Source organism: Mirounga angustirostris, unplaced genomic scaffold (genome assembly GCF_029215605.1).
Source record: "Mirounga angustirostris isolate CCGP_5_RB_7025 unplaced genomic scaffold, mMirAng1.0.hap1 SCAF_9, whole genome shotgun sequence".
Taxonomy (NCBI): domain Eukaryota; kingdom Metazoa; phylum Chordata; class Mammalia; order Carnivora; family Phocidae; genus Mirounga; species Mirounga angustirostris.
Window position 1 is genome coordinate 122,248,217 of NW_026991717.1, and position 17,001 is coordinate 122,265,217.

At 39.5% G+C, this 17,001-nt stretch overlaps 1 protein-coding gene across 1 annotated transcript; it reads right to left on the reverse strand.

The window, feature by feature from the left end:
- Nucleotides 1-2,209: 2,209 nt before the first annotated feature.
- On the reverse strand, nt 2,210-11,554 carry DIO2 (iodothyronine deiodinase 2). The gene is given in 3 exon segments (XM_045901330.3): nt 2,210-2,372; nt 2,375-2,945; nt 11,214-11,554. Coding segments are annotated over 3 exon segments (816 nt in total). The 5' UTR covers nt 11,436-11,554; the 3' UTR covers nt 2,210-2,349.
- Between the last annotated feature and the right edge of the window lie 5,447 nt (nt 11,555-17,001).

The window sequence follows — 17,001 nt, forward strand, 5'->3', positions numbered from 1 at the left end:
CCCACCAGCTTCTCTAACATCCTGTTCCATTATTGTACATGTAGAACAAAGGGGAAGTTTAAGGACAACAGGGCGAGTGAGCTGCAACCAAGTTTTCATTTTACTTTTCTCGGGTACCACATAATCTTGACACCATTTTAAAGATAAAATTCAAGGGGGCTCACTGAGTAGTCTGGAGTATATAGTTTAATGACTACGAACTCTGAAATAATCTGTTTTCCGTGGGAATTTCCAGAAATTTGTTAGATGATGCCACATTTTCAAAATTTGCTTTGTTTCTTTGCAGGTGTATTTTATAGAATTTAAGACACTGGGAAGCTTAAATGTTGCTGTAAAAAAAACAATCAGTTAAAAGAGTACATTAATACCTAAACAATAAACTAGTGATATGACTGATACATTGTTCCAGTTCTGTTTTTTTTTTTTTAATATACTTTTTGTTCTTACACACTCAGTTTCCACCTTTTCCTTATTTCAGGCAACTAGTTCCGGAAGATATTTTCAACTTGAGATTTTTTTTTTTCTATGACTTTTATTGTATGATTCAATCATTAATGGAATGGTCATAAGAACCTTTGATTGTACATATCAATACAACCATGTACTGTGATTTGACAGCATCCTCAAATTTACAATAAAAAATTTATAATACAAAATTAATTGGTCTATTCTTTGGGGGTTATGATATTTAGATATTATATTATAGGTAAAACTATAGTATCTTTAAAGAGAAATGTGTGTATATATATATATATATACACTGTGTGTGTATATATATATATATATACATTGTGTGTGTGTGTGTGTGTATATATATATATATATATAGCATTATAATGATGATAGAGGCCTTAGATTACTAGACCTCAGCTAATTGGAACAAAGGAAGACCCAGTCCAAATTTAAATGTAAATGGGAATTCCATTTCACCAAATTCCATGCCACTGAGGGTTGCCTTATATCAAAGCCTCCAAAATTATTAATGAGAATTGTCTCAAACTAACTTTCTACTCCTCTATTTTGTAACTGAAGAAATCTTGCTTATTTGCACCTATTATTCATTATAGTTCACCTACTTTGGGAGGAGAACAGTGCTATAGCTGAATGGCTAGGGCACCTTCCTCCCACAGCAGCTGAGAATATATTTATATATATTATAAAGACTATATTATGAAGAATGTACTCTCCAGCTCAGCCACCGTTATGGAGACTAAGACCAAGAATGAGTGGGGCCACATCATAATTGTAGGAATGGAGAGGGACAGACCAGCACCACTGGACCTGCTGGTTTTACATTTAATCAGTATCACGGGGTATAATTCACCCACTGAAAATATACATACCACAAACCTGTTTCAAAAAGTAATTATTTCTACCAAAGAATCCTCATAATTACAAATAATGAAGTGTGGGGTTCTTTTTTCTCCCCTTTCCATCCCCTTTTCTCCCTCAATTGAGGAGTATATGATAAATCCATTGATTTCATATGTATATTCTCAATGCTAATTTCAGTTGAGCTGTTTCTTTTTCTGGCCCATATATGTTTTATGTTTCCATGTTTCTGTGACTAACAAGTTAGTCCCACTCTCTATAGCTTCAAGGTGAAACTCTGTGAAGCCTCCTCATCTTTCTGCCTCCTGTCCCTAGCTTGTCAATTTGATTTTCTTCTAGGGCTTTCCCCACCTGCCTAGAAAGGAACCCGAAGATTTCAGATAATCATCCTCATCCTCCAGGTAGGGCTCATTCTTGATATCTGCAAATATACCTGTGAGTTCTGGGATGTTTAGACTGGCATAGAGCACCACAAGGCTAGAAACTAGAACAGCAGAGACTACTCAAACACTGTTAAACACAAAAGCCTTAACCACAAGGACTGGGCTCAAGGACTCGTTATAAGTAAATATTTGGGAACTTTCCAGATGGGCTCTATCCGTGCTGAATAAAGTGTAGGCAATACCCCTTATACTAATAAGGACAATAGTTCCCTAACATAGTAGTTATTCAGGTAAGTCTTTTCTTCAAGTCCCAAAGCATGCATCAGCTGTATTACTTCTTTCCCAAGGCAGAATGAACACATGTTGAAACAGGGCTTCTTCCTCTCCATCTTGGGATCTTTTCACTCAGGGCTTCTCACTAGGAAGAGATGTGCTGGGGTACTATTTAGCCAAATGCCATTTGAGTGGTAAAAGGAGTATGGAGATGTTAGAGGTTTATGTTCTTCTGACATGTAAATTCCTGTCTTTCAACAAGACAATGGGACTCAGTTGCAATAGTAGATTCAGTTCTCAGTTTCCTTTCCTTTACATAATTTAAAAAACAAAAACAAAAAACTCTTTTACAATCATACCTTTAACCAGCTAATCTAGATTTCATCTTTTGCTGAAATTCTTCTCCAGCCAACGCCGGACTTCTTGAAGGTTGTAGCAGAAGGGGCCCTTTCCTCCCAGATAAGCAATTTTCTGTCTCTGCACAATACACACACGTTCAAAGGCTACCCCATAAGCTACATTGGCATTATTGTCCATGCGGTCAGCCACAACTTGGCACTGGGGCGGCAAGGAGAAACGCTCCAGAAGCTGGTGGGCTGCTGCACATCGGTCTTCCTGGTTCCTGTGCTTCTTCACTTCAAAAGACAAAGAAGAATCACCAGGCACTGCCCAACCATCTGAAGGATGAGCCTCATCAATGTAGACCAACAGGAAGTCAGCCACTGACGAGAACTCTTCCACCAGTTTGCTGAAGGCTGGCAGCTGGCTGGTAAAAGGAGGTCAAGTGGCTGAGCCAAAGTTGACCACCAGTGGGCGCTCAGGGCTGGCAAAGTCAAGAAGGTGGCACTCCGCTCCATCAACCATCTTCACCTGGGCACCATTTCTACTGTTGTCACCTCCTTCAGAATTGGAGACATGTACCACACTGGAATTGGGGGCATCTTCACCCAATTTCACCTGGTGGTGAAAAAAAAAAAGGGAGAGAATACCATATGAAATGCGTTGTTACTCCATTTCACTCTATACAAAAACAACTGGCTCTAATCAAATGTGGTATTCCTTTATAGGATGTAATAAACCTATATTGATTTAAGTAAAGAGGCATCATGGCAGGTAATGTAAAGAAAGTCCCTAAAAAGAGTAGAAGTCTTTTTCACTCTGTAGAGTCACTGAGACTAATTGTTTTCAGCATTGAAGGCATCTCAGTTAACTCTCTTCATCATTACGTTGAGGCTGGTATTCTTTATTACCCTTGCTTTGCCGTCAATGGTTAGCACGCATTGTATAACAAATGATTAACTGACTTCATTTTAAAAGTTAAAAGTGAATGGTCTAGTTTAAGAGAAATTATCAGAGTTGTGGGAGTTAGGTACCTCCATCTGAATTCCCACTGATGAATCCCAAAATACTTGGGAAAGACCTTTATATTCTTGCATGATGCTAATTCATTTAATCTCAACCAATGGACAATGATCCCAATGAAGTGTATTTCTGTCCAGAGCTAGAAAACCCGGGCTCTGCCATTTACTGGAAGGGCTACTTCCACTTTACTTCTTCAGTGCCTCAGCTTTTCCATCTGTAAAATGGTGATGCCTTCCTTGGACAGTTATAGGGTGATAACATAAGAAAATGAGCTCTTGTACACTACAAATCATTGTGTGGGTATAGGTTCCATCATTAAATGTCACCCAAACATGTGAAACAGCATATCATCTTTCTGGGAAATTCTATGTTTTAAAAAAAGATTATCCTTAGAAGTGATTTGAGCTCTTCTCTATATGATGTCCTTCCTGGAGGTTTCTCGAGCTGCTACTTACTTTCAGGTTCCTACAACTGGAACCTCACCATTTCCATAAAACAAATGAAATAACAAAAACCTACAATTATTCCAGAATTCTTTTAATTCCTCATTTTTCATGTGTTTTTGGTTTGGTTTGTTTTCTTGTTTTTATCTAGGAAATCACAAACCATTTACTAGTCTGTCATACATTCTATTAACGAGCACCTCTGAACTAAAAAATATTCAGGCAGGTAGAGAAGAAGGTATGCAAGAAAATTGTTCCACATTCCCCTTTGCAAGTGGTTTAAATAGCTGAACACAGACTGAAGGAAAGTTTGCTGGCCTTTGGATCTGTAAATTGATGATAAAAAGCTGGCAACATAAAAGAACCAATTACTTCAGTTTGAATTAACACAATCGGATCTTCCCCTAGAATGGTTTAATCAAAGCCAATAACATTAGGGACAACTTACAACAGCCCAATTGATTTTTATACACTATACTTAATATTACAAAACACTTCCAACTGGATCGACTTATTCCCTTCATATAAATTCAGCCACACATAACACTGCTAGTAATTGAAGTCACTTAGAAGTAAATTGTTAAAAACTCAACAATCCAAACTGATGTAAAATACTCAAGGGCTTTTATTCATAAGCTTCTATCTAATGTGAATGCGTAACTCATTTTAACTGTAGAGAAAGAAGTAAAGAAGTTCTTTCTCCCTTCTGAAAAATCCTAGCAATGCAGATTTGAAATGACACAATTAGTTTTCCTAAAAAATCTTAGAATAACAACCTTCTTTCTTAGAAAAGGAAGCTGTTGGTATGATTTAAATAAGTACGTTTGTTTTCAGTTACTATCAGGGAGAAAGTTACTTTATTTATATTAATTTTCTTGGTTAATTTGCAAGTTACACTAGATGGAGAAATTTAATAAGCTACTTCCAGCTGGGTTATTTTATACGAGGTAAAATAATACCTCATTTATCTCTGAGGTATTAAAATATACTTACAATTTAAAGATACACATTTTAAAGGTATTATAAACTTTTTTTAAAAAAGATTTTATTTATTTTTCAACAGAGAGAGAGAGAGACAGCGAGAGAGGGAACACAAACAGGGGGAGTGGGAGAGGGAGAAGCAGGCTTCCTGCTGAGCAGGGAGTCCGATGTGGGACTCGATCCCAGGACCCTGGGACCATGACCTGAGCCGAAGGCAGATGCTTAACGACTGAGCCACCCAGGCGCCCAGGTATTATAAACTTTTTAATCTATGGGTACTTCTTGTACTTCTTTGTAGATCTAGGTGGTGGGTAGCATTACCATTACCTTCTCGTTAGATTTTTCCCACTTAAAATACAGGTAATAATTCTAAGAGGGCTGCTTTCAATGATATTGCGCTGTGTTCCTCAATACACTGTGATATAAAGATCTGAATGCATTCAGACCAGTCTAAATCCATGAACTGTCATAGTGACTTCTTGTTAAGTGAGCAACCCATACACAGGAGAAAAATCATCTCTGGACTGTAGACTTATAGGTTCTTGGTAGGTGAAAACAAACCATCTGCTTGCTGGAGTCATTTTAAAGACCTCTGATGCCCCTGACTCTCACCCAGGCAGAGCTGCTGATCCTCGCATTATTCTTGATTATTCAACTGAATAATCTAATCTGATGCTTCAGTCACAGGTGACTCTCTTATTACCTGTAGTTAATTTTCTTGGAAAGTTAAAGCACCTTCTCCTTCTTTTTAGTGACACATAGTTCAGCCACATAATTCTTTCAAAATACAGACTAGTCCACGTCAGAAAATTTCAAACAAGTGTAATACATTCACTCTAAAATTAAAAATTAGAAAAGTTACCAAATACATAATGCTTGTGTGTGTGTGTGTGTGTGTGTGTGTGTGTGTGGTGCCTGCAGCAGGGTTGGCATTTTGTTAAGCTGGGAATTTTGTTGAATGAATAACTGAGTGAATAATAGCTGTTATACTCCTAGGAGTAGGGGTCAATGAAGAATTTTACACTTAATAATAATCTTGACCTGCAAAGAACACAACTGTGTTTGGGTGATGGATATGCTACTGAGTCAGATAATTTGGAAATGTGAATCCTGGAGCCCTATTGTAGAATTCCGTCATAATCAACACCAAATACTATCAATCTGTTCTTGATTATCTCGGCTGGTCCATGTATGAAATGATAGTATCCAATCCTCTTTATTTTGCTGAGCAGCCATGGGGCCCTACCGCAGATTGGAAGGTCATAAGTGGACATCCTGTTCATGAGGGTGACTAGGTTAGAGAAAACGTGTAGGTAAGACCAATGATATTAATAAACCTATGGGGGGGGGGGGGCGAAACACCTATTATTTGTGAGTCCCAATGTGAGTAGACCAGTAGTCTCCTCTTGTAAACCTCATCCACTAATTGTAAAGTTTGTCCATTTTGCTAAAACCTGCTGATGACAATTTAGCAATGATAAAAAAAAATAAACTTCAGAAATTTAAAAAATGAAAGTTCCCTTTAACCTAAAAAAATAAACCTTTTAAAAGGACATTATTGTCCTTTCTCAATTGCCATTTGAGACCAATGTCATTTCTCATTTGATCTCTGTGACAATTAAATTCCTATTATGACCAGAATTTCAAATGAAGAGTTTCTTGGTTTGCTCAGTTATACGCCCTGCTGAGACGGAATGGGAGAATCACCATTGTCTTCAATGATGGAAGATTCTTTGCTTTCCCCAGGAGCAAAACATTCCTTGACAAAGAGCCAGGATGATGAAGAAAATAAAAGTTTGTCCCATAATAACATTTAGGCTGCAGGAAAGAAGCTCAACAAAAACAAGTTATCCCCTGGTACTCCCAAACTTTGTTTTAATTTCCCACAGTGGCACAGAAAGTCTCCTGGCCACAAGTTACCTATCATCTTAATTTCTCCTTCTTAGAGGGTTTGTGTTTGGTTTTTGTCCTTAATGAGACATATTTGCCAAAGAGGCATTCAAAAGGCATTTTTTACTCTTGCGGAAGAGTAATTAGGTCGGTACCTCTTTCCCTGCCAGCATTAGCTGCTCTAAAGAGAACCCTGCCCAGTATTTAATGCCCAAACACAAGAAGCATCATTTCCACTAATTGGTCTTGAAGTTCCGATGTTCCCAAAGGGTCCCTTTATTTTGCAAGGATCAGAAAGGACATACGTAAAATGTAATATCGTCATCACTGACTTTATCGCTCTCATCTGCGCTATTACAGTTGTCCTTTCTTATGTTTGTGTAATCAACATCAACACAACATCAACAAGGAAGGTAAATAAAGGGTTGCATTTTTACAATACAGGGCATCTCTGGGCAGAGCACAAATGTTGTGATAGCTATATTTATAAATATGAACGAGAGTATAAATATATGGCATATAAATTGACTCCCTTGATGATGGTATTCCTTTTACTGACAGTGTTCAGTGCATGGGGAAAAGGATAATACTTCTTTAGCATGTGGACTGTGAAATGCAGGGCAAGGGAAAAAAAGAACCATTCATCAAGCAGAAGCTGGAAATAGAGCATATACTACTAACCTTGTTTTTTTTTCCCCCTTTTCCACAGCCCAAGAAAGGCTTCTGGACAAAATATCACCTCATCTCATGGTAGGAAGTAAGGCAAATGATAAAAATGGTGGTGGGTATGTGGTAGAACAATATTTACACATCCTTCTTGCTAACCAAAGCCCTGGAATGGCTTTATTAACCATCAAGAATTTTCAAATTTTTTGAAATAATGACCAGAATGCATCAGCGGCCTTACAAACGTGGCCAAACAATTATTAAGCAGCAATTTACCCATTTACATTCAAACTGGCCAAATAAACCAGAGTTGAAGAATGAGCTACGTACTCTTTCCTCGATTCCCTTTTGGTCATTCTCTTTTTGATTTGTACCTTGAAAACCTTGATTTGTACCTGAGCTCTAGCACTTCCTAGTGGTTTATCCAAGTGATGGACAAGCTCTGGCTGTGGCCTCCTTTGTGTTCTTTTGGGACAATTTCTCTCTTAGGAGGGCTATTTTCCATTGTAGAAACTAGTATCAAAAGGTTTGAGGTGAATGAAGAGGAGAAGGATGTTAGAAACCCTTTCAAAACCAAAATTATATGTTCAAATGAATATGTTTTCTGTACTACTGCAGTATTTACCACGCAGAAGCTAAACTGCTTGTCAGCCTCTATACTGTGTGTTTACTTTTACACTTCATTTAGGTAGGAGCCAGACTCCCAGACAGGGTAGTTTGCTTATTGGTTGCATTTTTGAGTCTCGGAACACCAGCACAAGGATGCAGTGTTAGACGCGATGACACAGATTAGGAAAACTTAAAGAACACGCATCTGGTGTTCACCTCTGTCACAAGTTTCCGTAGACATTCTTTTTCATCAAAACCTTGCACGGAACTCCCTCTAACCGAGCGCAAGTTATCTTTAAAGGTTTCCCTCTGAAGTTAATTTTAACTCCCAGTCAATATTTTAACGTAGAAGGGTTGTTTTATTTGGTTCTGTTGCTTTCCTTGTGGCCTCCTATCGGAGCCAAACACAGGGATAGCACTTTTATAGCAATATCTTCCCAAATAGCTGACCTGCAACAGAGGGAATTAGAAAGGACGAGCCTAACGTTTACAGGTGCGCAAATCCCTCAGCCGGGAAAACTCTGCTTCTGCAGGTGGCGGTCTCAAAGTAACGCAAGTCAGGGTTGTGAAATACGACCCTGCATCACACAGAACCTCCTCCAGGGTGGCCCTAGATTGGCTCCACCCAAAGACAGTGTCGCAGATGACAACAGCAGTCAGGGAAGTGATTCAACCTCTTTCAGAGATTCGCCGTGACCCTTAAATGCCACCACAGCCGCCACCACCACCTTGTCATACTTGGGAGACAGAAGGAGACCTAAAATCAAGGCAAGCTGTGTTCACAACGTTTCTATTCATTAGACACCCAGTCCAGTCTTGTCTCTGGATATATGGGTTCTTGAGTTGCTTCTTCTCATGGTATCTATTATATAAATCATAAAAAGCAAACATAATAACATCAGTTGTGAACTTGGTCACTAATCAAATCAATAGAAACAATATAGGAGAAGAATACATAAACCATATGCAAAAAAAAAAAAAATCACTTGTCCTTGTCAATCTCTTGGACTACGAAACACAAAATATTGCAACACACTATATATTAGTGAAAAAAATAAATAATAAAGTTTATTGAAGAGGCATTTGGTTTTTTTTCCCCCTTTTTATTCCAATAAGCTGCTTAAGAGGAGACACACTCCTCTTGTGGGTAACAGCAGAGCCCCCATATTTTATGTGAGATATTTATACAAGGATATATGTGTATAAGTAAAATTCTCCCAACTGGTGACTTTCCTTTTATAGGCAAAAAGTCCATTATCTTTCAAAGAAGTAAGAGTTTAATATGCTGAGTTCAAGCCACTGGCACTGGCATGTTATCTTCCTAATACCTACAAGATCCAGATATGGATGAGGGAACTTGCTAATAACGTCCCTGACATACGTGAGTGTGCATTCTCCACCCTCGTCCGAAGTCTTTTCTCCCACATCAAAACATAAAACTTTCACATTCAATGATACATTTGTGGGAATGAAATGGCCATCTCGATATCTCCCTCCCTCAATTCCCCTTTGCCCAACATACATAACATTATATGGTTAGAACCTTAAGCATTGTTTCCTATTATTATAAAGGAACTTTTATTTACTAACAAGAGCTCTTACTATTCTCTGGCCTTAAGGACAATACATGCAGACGTTCTGCAGGTAACTTTTGATAACAAAGACATGCAATATAGTAAAACGCCCCTAATTCATGATGAATATTTCCTTCTTGAACACTTGTTTAATTTTCAGTGGAACAAGCTTACTCTGGATTCTTTGTGACTAGAAGTTACTTCTGTTCCTTTCCTGGTGCGCAGATTTTATTTTTCTAGATTTTATTGATGGGGGATTCATTCCTCCCCCCCTCTCTGATTCTGAGTTTTAATCCTGTTTCTGAGGTGCCACTTGTCTATAATGTACCACTTCACTGGCTTCCATATGCCTCTCAAACTCCCTTCCCTGGCATCTCGGACAAGGTCCCCCTATACAGTTAGGGAAAACCAAGATTGTCTACTTTGACCACAACTTCTGCCAAATGAGTCCATTCTTCTTAATTAAGCCCAGAGATCTTTAGGACTCATGTGGGCATGGACAGAGGGGACAACCGACAAAGGACCAGTTCCCCTTTGCCCCTTGAGATTTGAGTTGGGGGTGTCCTACCAACATCTCCAAGCAGCCAAAAGGCTGGGATGTCAGTAAGTCTTAGAAACAAAGATCATCAAGTCTGGTCTTGAGAAGCAGCCCTGGGACATGAGTTCCGCAGCTAAGTAAGGTCACTGCTCCGGTGCTCAAGACACGTGTTATAACAGTTTTGAGACTGTAACGAACCATAGACTTATCTGCTCTTTCTAGGACAACTTGTTTCACTTTTGAGAAAGCAAATGTGGTTTCCCTTACAAAGTCTGGATTTCTGACAGCTAGTTCTCAGCTCTTTCTTTTTTGCAAATTGGTATCCGCTAACCCCGGGACTCGGCGCCTGATAACCACTTCAAAAGGGTTCAAATCAAATAAGTCACGGGGATGAAAAGTGTAGCATAGGGAATATAGTCAATAATTTTGTAATAACTTTGTATGGTGACAGATGGTAACCACACATATCATGGGGAACATTTCTTAATGTATATAATTGTCGAAACCCCATGTCGTACACCTGTTCATTGTATGTCAACTATCCTTCAATTACAAAAATGTCCATGTAGAGGAGGATGCTGCACGCAGGGCTGCCTTCATTAACTCTTACCTCTACCAGGAACGAGGGGGGCTATTATGCCAAATCACACCAGCTGTGACCATTTTGCTACATCTTGCCAACTCTGAGGGTTCTGAGTAGCATTTTCTTTTTTTCCCCTTGCTTTTCAGTGCCCGCCATTGAACCGTCTTTCCTAATGCGCCTCCACCTCTCATCAAGCAAACCCTCAAAATCCCAGTTTGTGACAAGAGCAGGTTAAACGCAGCAGTCTCCCCTCCCCCGACATTTTCCGACTTTTCCCCAAGTTATTTAACCGGCACAAACACCCTCTACTCCAAAATTGCAGCAAGACACGAATGACCCTATTAGAAAGCCTCCTTACTAAGCCACGCCGAGTCATTATGACTTAATACCTGTCAGCCCCAAATCTAACCTGTGTGACAGGTGTGGAAGGTGCAGGAAGGAGCTCCCTTGAGCATAACCTCCAGGCCCCCAAAGAGAGCTCCGTGATCCCAGCCCAGGGCTCCCCACGGCCTGCCGTCCCTAACTTGCCAACCCCTACCCCTGCTGATCACGGGAGAAGCCCCTGTCGCAGCAGCTCACCTGCTTGTAGGCATCGAGGAGGAAGCTTTTCCAGATGCAGCGCATTCCCTCTGAGGTCAGCATGCGCCTCCACTCCCCGCGAGTGGACTTGGAGCGGCTCAGCAGCAGCACCACGTGCTTGAGGAGAATGACCGAGTCATAGAGTGCCAGGAAGAGGCAGTTGGAGAAAAAAACTGGCAGAATTTGCAGTGTGATCAGCAAGTCTACGCTGAGGATGCCCATCTTCTCTGCCTCCCAGTCAGTTCCCTTGTGCGCTCTGGTTCCCCTTCACCCTCTTATTTAAAAGGGGGGTGGTGATAGAGGGGGTGGGGGAGATAAAGGGGAAGGCCGGGGGTGGGGGGAGAAGGAGAAAAACTAAATTAAAAGGAAGCCCAAGTTGTCTCCTCTTTCAAAGAAGCAGAAATGGTAAGACCAAGTCCAGTCTCTCCAGCCCAGCAGTTGGAGTGTGCCCATCAATTCATTCAATTCGGAGCTGCTGCTTTTTTTTTTTTTTTTTTTTTCAGGATTTAAGATGTTAAAAAAAAAAAAAAAAAAAAACCACACACACACACACAAACTGGCGTACCCGTTCCTAATCCAGTTACCCCTCTCAGAGTCGGTTAAAGACAGGCAGTTCTACTTTCATTTCCAAGCACCTATGAGACTGTGGCAGAGATTGCAAATTTTTCTTTAGCTTTTCATTGTCTCTATGTTCAGAAACGTAGACTGTTTCTTTCTTGAATTGCCAGAGTTTTAAAAAATGTGCTTTAAGGGTAGTTTTTCCCCTTCTTTACTCCGTTTTACACACACTTTCTGTTCTCCTTCTCCCAGGCTGTCTCTCTCTCTCCCTTCCCCAGGAGCGACTGACTCCTCTTTTCCTCACTCCCTCTGGCTTTTCCTTCGTGCTATCTGTCTGTGGTGCAAAGTGCCTCTCTCTCTGCAGCCCAGTGAGTCTCCCTGAAGCCTTTTATACATTCCCTGGCTAATTGCTGCAATAGAGAAATGAAAGCCTAATCTTGGTAAAGATCTTGACGTCATTGAGAAAGAGGGCTTTACTTTGGCCAGAACTGCAGTGAATAGAAAAGCAAAACTCAACAACTTTTTTTTTTAGAAGGAGGGGGGGTAGAGGGACAGTGGAATTTTGCTTTGTGATTTAAAGAGAGGGAGAGAGAAAAAAAATTAATACTTTTGACGGTTTTCAGGAAATGCTTCCAGACTTTGGGAAAAGTAATTTAATGTAACGTGTAAATTGATAGGGAAACTCTCTCTCCTCTGATGATGATTATTGTTATTGTTCATTTATGAGGGGTTTTTGGAAAGAAAGGATTCTGGAAGGCAGGTAGAAAAGAAAAAGAGTACTCAGGGATGGTCTCTGTTCTATTTTTTAGAAGATGTGGATGCTTACATCTGGTCTTTATACCTTTATACTGTGACAGTTTCTCGTCAGATTTGTGACCTAGGTTCTTTAAATATTTTTGAGTCATGATCTTATTTAAGAAAATTCAAAGTGAGTTGTGAGGTGGAAAACTTTTAAACTCTTTGAGTACCATCACAGCATTTCTCTAAAGCTTTTTGCAGAAAATGAATACAAGTTTTCTTTTCAGTGTTACTGAAATTTCCAATGCAAAAAAGAAAAGAAAAAGAAAAAAAAAATCTTCCAGACACCATGAAAGTAGCTAGGTGACCAGACCTTCTTTTTGTTCAATTTTGCCTACATGCAGATTAAATTAAAACTTTCTATCAAGTGGCATTAAGATGCCATAAGACTGAGAAATAAATTTCTTTATAAGTGAGCTCTTTAAATTCTGCACTTCCCCTGCTTCTATTAACATAACCCTTAAGAGACCTGAAGCTTTAGGGAATCTTCCTTTTTCCTTGAAAAAAAAATTTAATTAAATTTGTAGGTGGTTAGGAGCAGACTTTGAATTGGTTCAAGAGCCACACTGAACATTGCTCAATGGCTCGCCTCTGCCATTGGTTTCCAGGACCGATGTCTAGGCAGACAAGGCTTTGGCAGAATGCCATGACCCCCACCTCATTCTAGTTTTCCTTCCTCACTTACCTAACCAATCACCTCTAGGAATTATGTTTTCTTGGAAGAAGGAGTAGTAAGTACAGACACTGGGGTGGGGATACAGAATTTAAATTGAAAATTAATTAGCCAACTTTTCTGTGTACACAGTGCTCTCATTAAGCATGAGCTAAGCAGGAGATGCAAACCTGTGGTCAGTACATTTCTGTGTTTTGTCCCTGTGGCTATAACCTGCAAGATTACAAAATAATTTAAAAGCCTAGAGCAGGGGGTCATTAATTAGTGGGCCAATGGGCCAAATTCTGCATATATATGCATTTTATTTGGTTGGCCCAGTGCTTTTTGCCTTTAAAAAAATAATAATACAGTGAGAATGCTTTTAGTTTTCATGAGACCAGGGATTCCTATCTGCTTTCTCTATTGCTATCTTCCACCAGTTAGAACCATGCCTGGCAACGGAGTAAATTCAAGGAGGATGTACTGAATGGACCAATGGGCAGGGTATGCATTGCTCCACACTAGGGGGCACCATTCACATACAATATGATATGACTACGGTGCCCCAGAATTGTACACCTGGCTGCTCTTGGATGTGGCCCTTCCCATTGACACAACCCTGGCCATTCCCTATTATCTTAAAAACCTGATTCTTTCATCTTTCTCATCAGTTTAGCCCATTATGAACCTTGGATTTATATTCCATGGGCTAAATTTTGAGAGATTTCAGAGCTTAGAGAAATGAATATAAACCATAAAGAAAAATATTTTTCCTGTGACTAGTATACATTGTTGGCTAAAGAATATTATTCATATACATGATCTCCATTTACTCTATTCATTCTCTCAATCTTCTCAATGTCCCTATTGAAGAAAAAAAGACAAAAAGAGAGGAAGTGACAACATGGCATTTTAACTAGTGTAGAAGGGAAAACTAAAGTGCCAGATGAAGTCCCACTCCACAATGACAGAAGGTCTGGAGTCAGGAAATGATGTTTCCACTCACTGTTCAAGCCTTAAAATCTTGCCCCTTCTCAGACATTCATTTTGACCTGTTTGAATGAAAGCAGTGCTCATTTAAGGCAGAGACTTTAGCAGCTATAAACCAATTCTTCCTCACTTGTCATTTGCTTTCAAGGAGAAAGATATGGTTAGAAATGGCAAGCTAAGGAGAGGGATTGGTAGAAAATCAGAAAAAATGTTTTCTTTTTAAATGCAAAGTTCAAGGCACATCCAAACTACAAATGGTTATAAATCTGAATGGCTTTTTTTTTTTTTGGTCTTTTTATTTTCCTTTCTCTTTCTTTCTTTCCTTCTTTCTTTCTTTCTCTTCTTTCTTTGGAAGTCAGATGTGTTTGAGGTTTTTTCTTTTTTTAAATAGAAGAACAAATAGACACATAGCCAACCTCTTCATATCATTTCTCAGATTTCTTCCATCACTTTTTTCAATGAATAAATGAATCACAAAACTGAGAGCCATTCTTTTACCTGTTAGACAACTTTTCCATTCTAGAAATTACATTTCTCCAAAGCTATTTTTTTTACACACAGTTTGCTTGTTCTAATTATTAACAGTATTCAGCATTTTGGTTTTCAAGTAATTATATACCCATGAAGTAAAAAAAAATAACACATACGGTGACAGAGAATGATTTGTCCCATCATATAGATGAGAGAAAGTGGATCATGAAGTCTATAGAGTCAGAGCTCATGCTAGGATATTTTCCCTAAAGCTGAATCTCACTTTTTTCTTATGTAACTGTTTTGTGGGTCCTGGTCATACTCTGAAAATCGAAACCCTTGCCAAAAGCAGCTGTGCTAAATTATTTTACCTTCTAATTTGCAAAGGATATCTGGGATTTCACATCTGTTTAATATTGCCCCAATTCAAGCTCCTGGTTTAGATTTCATATGGTCATTTCAAAGGCTTGGATATCTTCGTGGCCGTATAAGTGTTCTTAGCAATTAACATTGTAATCAGCTAATTGCAAACCAATGTGTGGCATGTTGGTTGAATTTCTCCATACAACGTTGTACACAACGTTTCAAATTCTAAACAAAGGCAGCTTAGGGCAAAATGCTTTGGGTTTTTTAGTAAGTGCAGAAACGCTGTAAAATTGTTTAATTGTGTTCTCTTTCTATAGTAAGAGAGCATCATGTCCATCATTGCTTCCTTCTGGTTGGAGAAATAATGTGAGTGGTAAGTCTTCCTTTGGTCTACTTTTTGACTCAAATTGAGACTGAGAACATGAAGGTGGATAATTTGAGAGCAGACTTGGAAATTTCAGGGGTGGAAGCTATCACTGCTATCTCGTTATTGTTTTATGAAGGAGCCAAAGTGCATCCAAAGAATTCTGTGGAGTTAATAATTCATGCTGTGGATTTTTAAGAAGTCTTGTTTCACAGAATTTTATTCCTTGTAATTCAAACAATTTATTAAATATAGTTTAAAAATGGAGTTTAATTCTTCCTTTATTAAAAACTTGTCAAATAAATAGATTATAAATCAAAAAATGTCTGGTCAGGACAGGTGTGTTGGTTTGGGGTTTGGGAATATGACTGCCATATACACCACCCCCCAAATAGTGCAGTCCTTATCAGAGAAGGGAATCAAAAACTGCACGACCTTCCGTCTCTACTAACTCCTGGTTGTGCCCAAGAGGGAGTAATAATGAAGGGTTTGTACTACCACTACTGAATCATTCAGAATTCCCTGTGGGCCCAGCCATTTTACAAACGCAGCCGTGTTCCCTGCCTTGTGATGAAACAAGCTCAATGGATAAAATAGACAACCCCAGAGTAAACTCTGACACACCTTGAGCAAAGCAGCTTAGGGCTGGGGCAGAGAAGGCAGACGCTGTGGGAGGTATGAGCGTTCTATCCCAACAGCTGGTCTTAGGTCCCTTTGCAAGCCCTGGCAGAAAACACAGGCTGAGGTGTTAATGCACTTTTCCCTCAGGAACTGCTGCTACTCTTTTGTTTCCAGGCCACCTGCTGGTAAGGCAGAGAAGGAAAGGAAAAGGGAAAAGACAACAGGAAGGGGAAAGCAGAAATGAAGAGAAGGAAGATGAGGAGGGTGGAGAGGAGAAAGGAAGGGAGAAAAGAGAAGTTTCAATGAACTGGCTGCGGGAGGCTCTGAGCAAGAGAGCCAATTAATGCCAATTGTGGCAATGTTTTCTGTGAGGAAGACAGCTGTCCAGAAACTGGATGGAAGCCACCACCTCATTTCACAGAGGCCACGGAACAGCTGTTTAAAGACAACAGCCTTCATTTGCTATTGACCTGCTCTAGATCTAAATTGATGGCCAATGCCCACCCCCAGCTGCCCAAACCTCTCTGGTGCTATGAGGCTCTCTGAGTGTTATTTAGTTCGGGGAATAGTTTATTAACCTCTAGAGGCACCTAAGGCTGGTGGTGGGGAAGGCAGGAGAATAGAAAAGAACATTCTGTAAAGTGACCCAAGATGAACTCCTTCAGGACAAGGAGCTCTCAACATGAATACATTGAACGCATCCTCTTTTCCTAAAATTTGACTCAATGTCTTCTTTCTCCCTAAAACTTTGACCCCATGTAGCAGACCAAAAGAAACAAAGGAAAACAGTCAAAAAGTCATCATCTTTGGAACAGCTTTTCCTCTACTTAGTTCCACTCTATAGCTCATAGGAAACCACCAGCTGACATTAAGTTTTAAAATAAAATAGGCCATTTTTTATAAACGGCTTTACAATTGCCTTTTAAAAAATCACTTATACATTGCCTCACTCATATACTGAGTACATG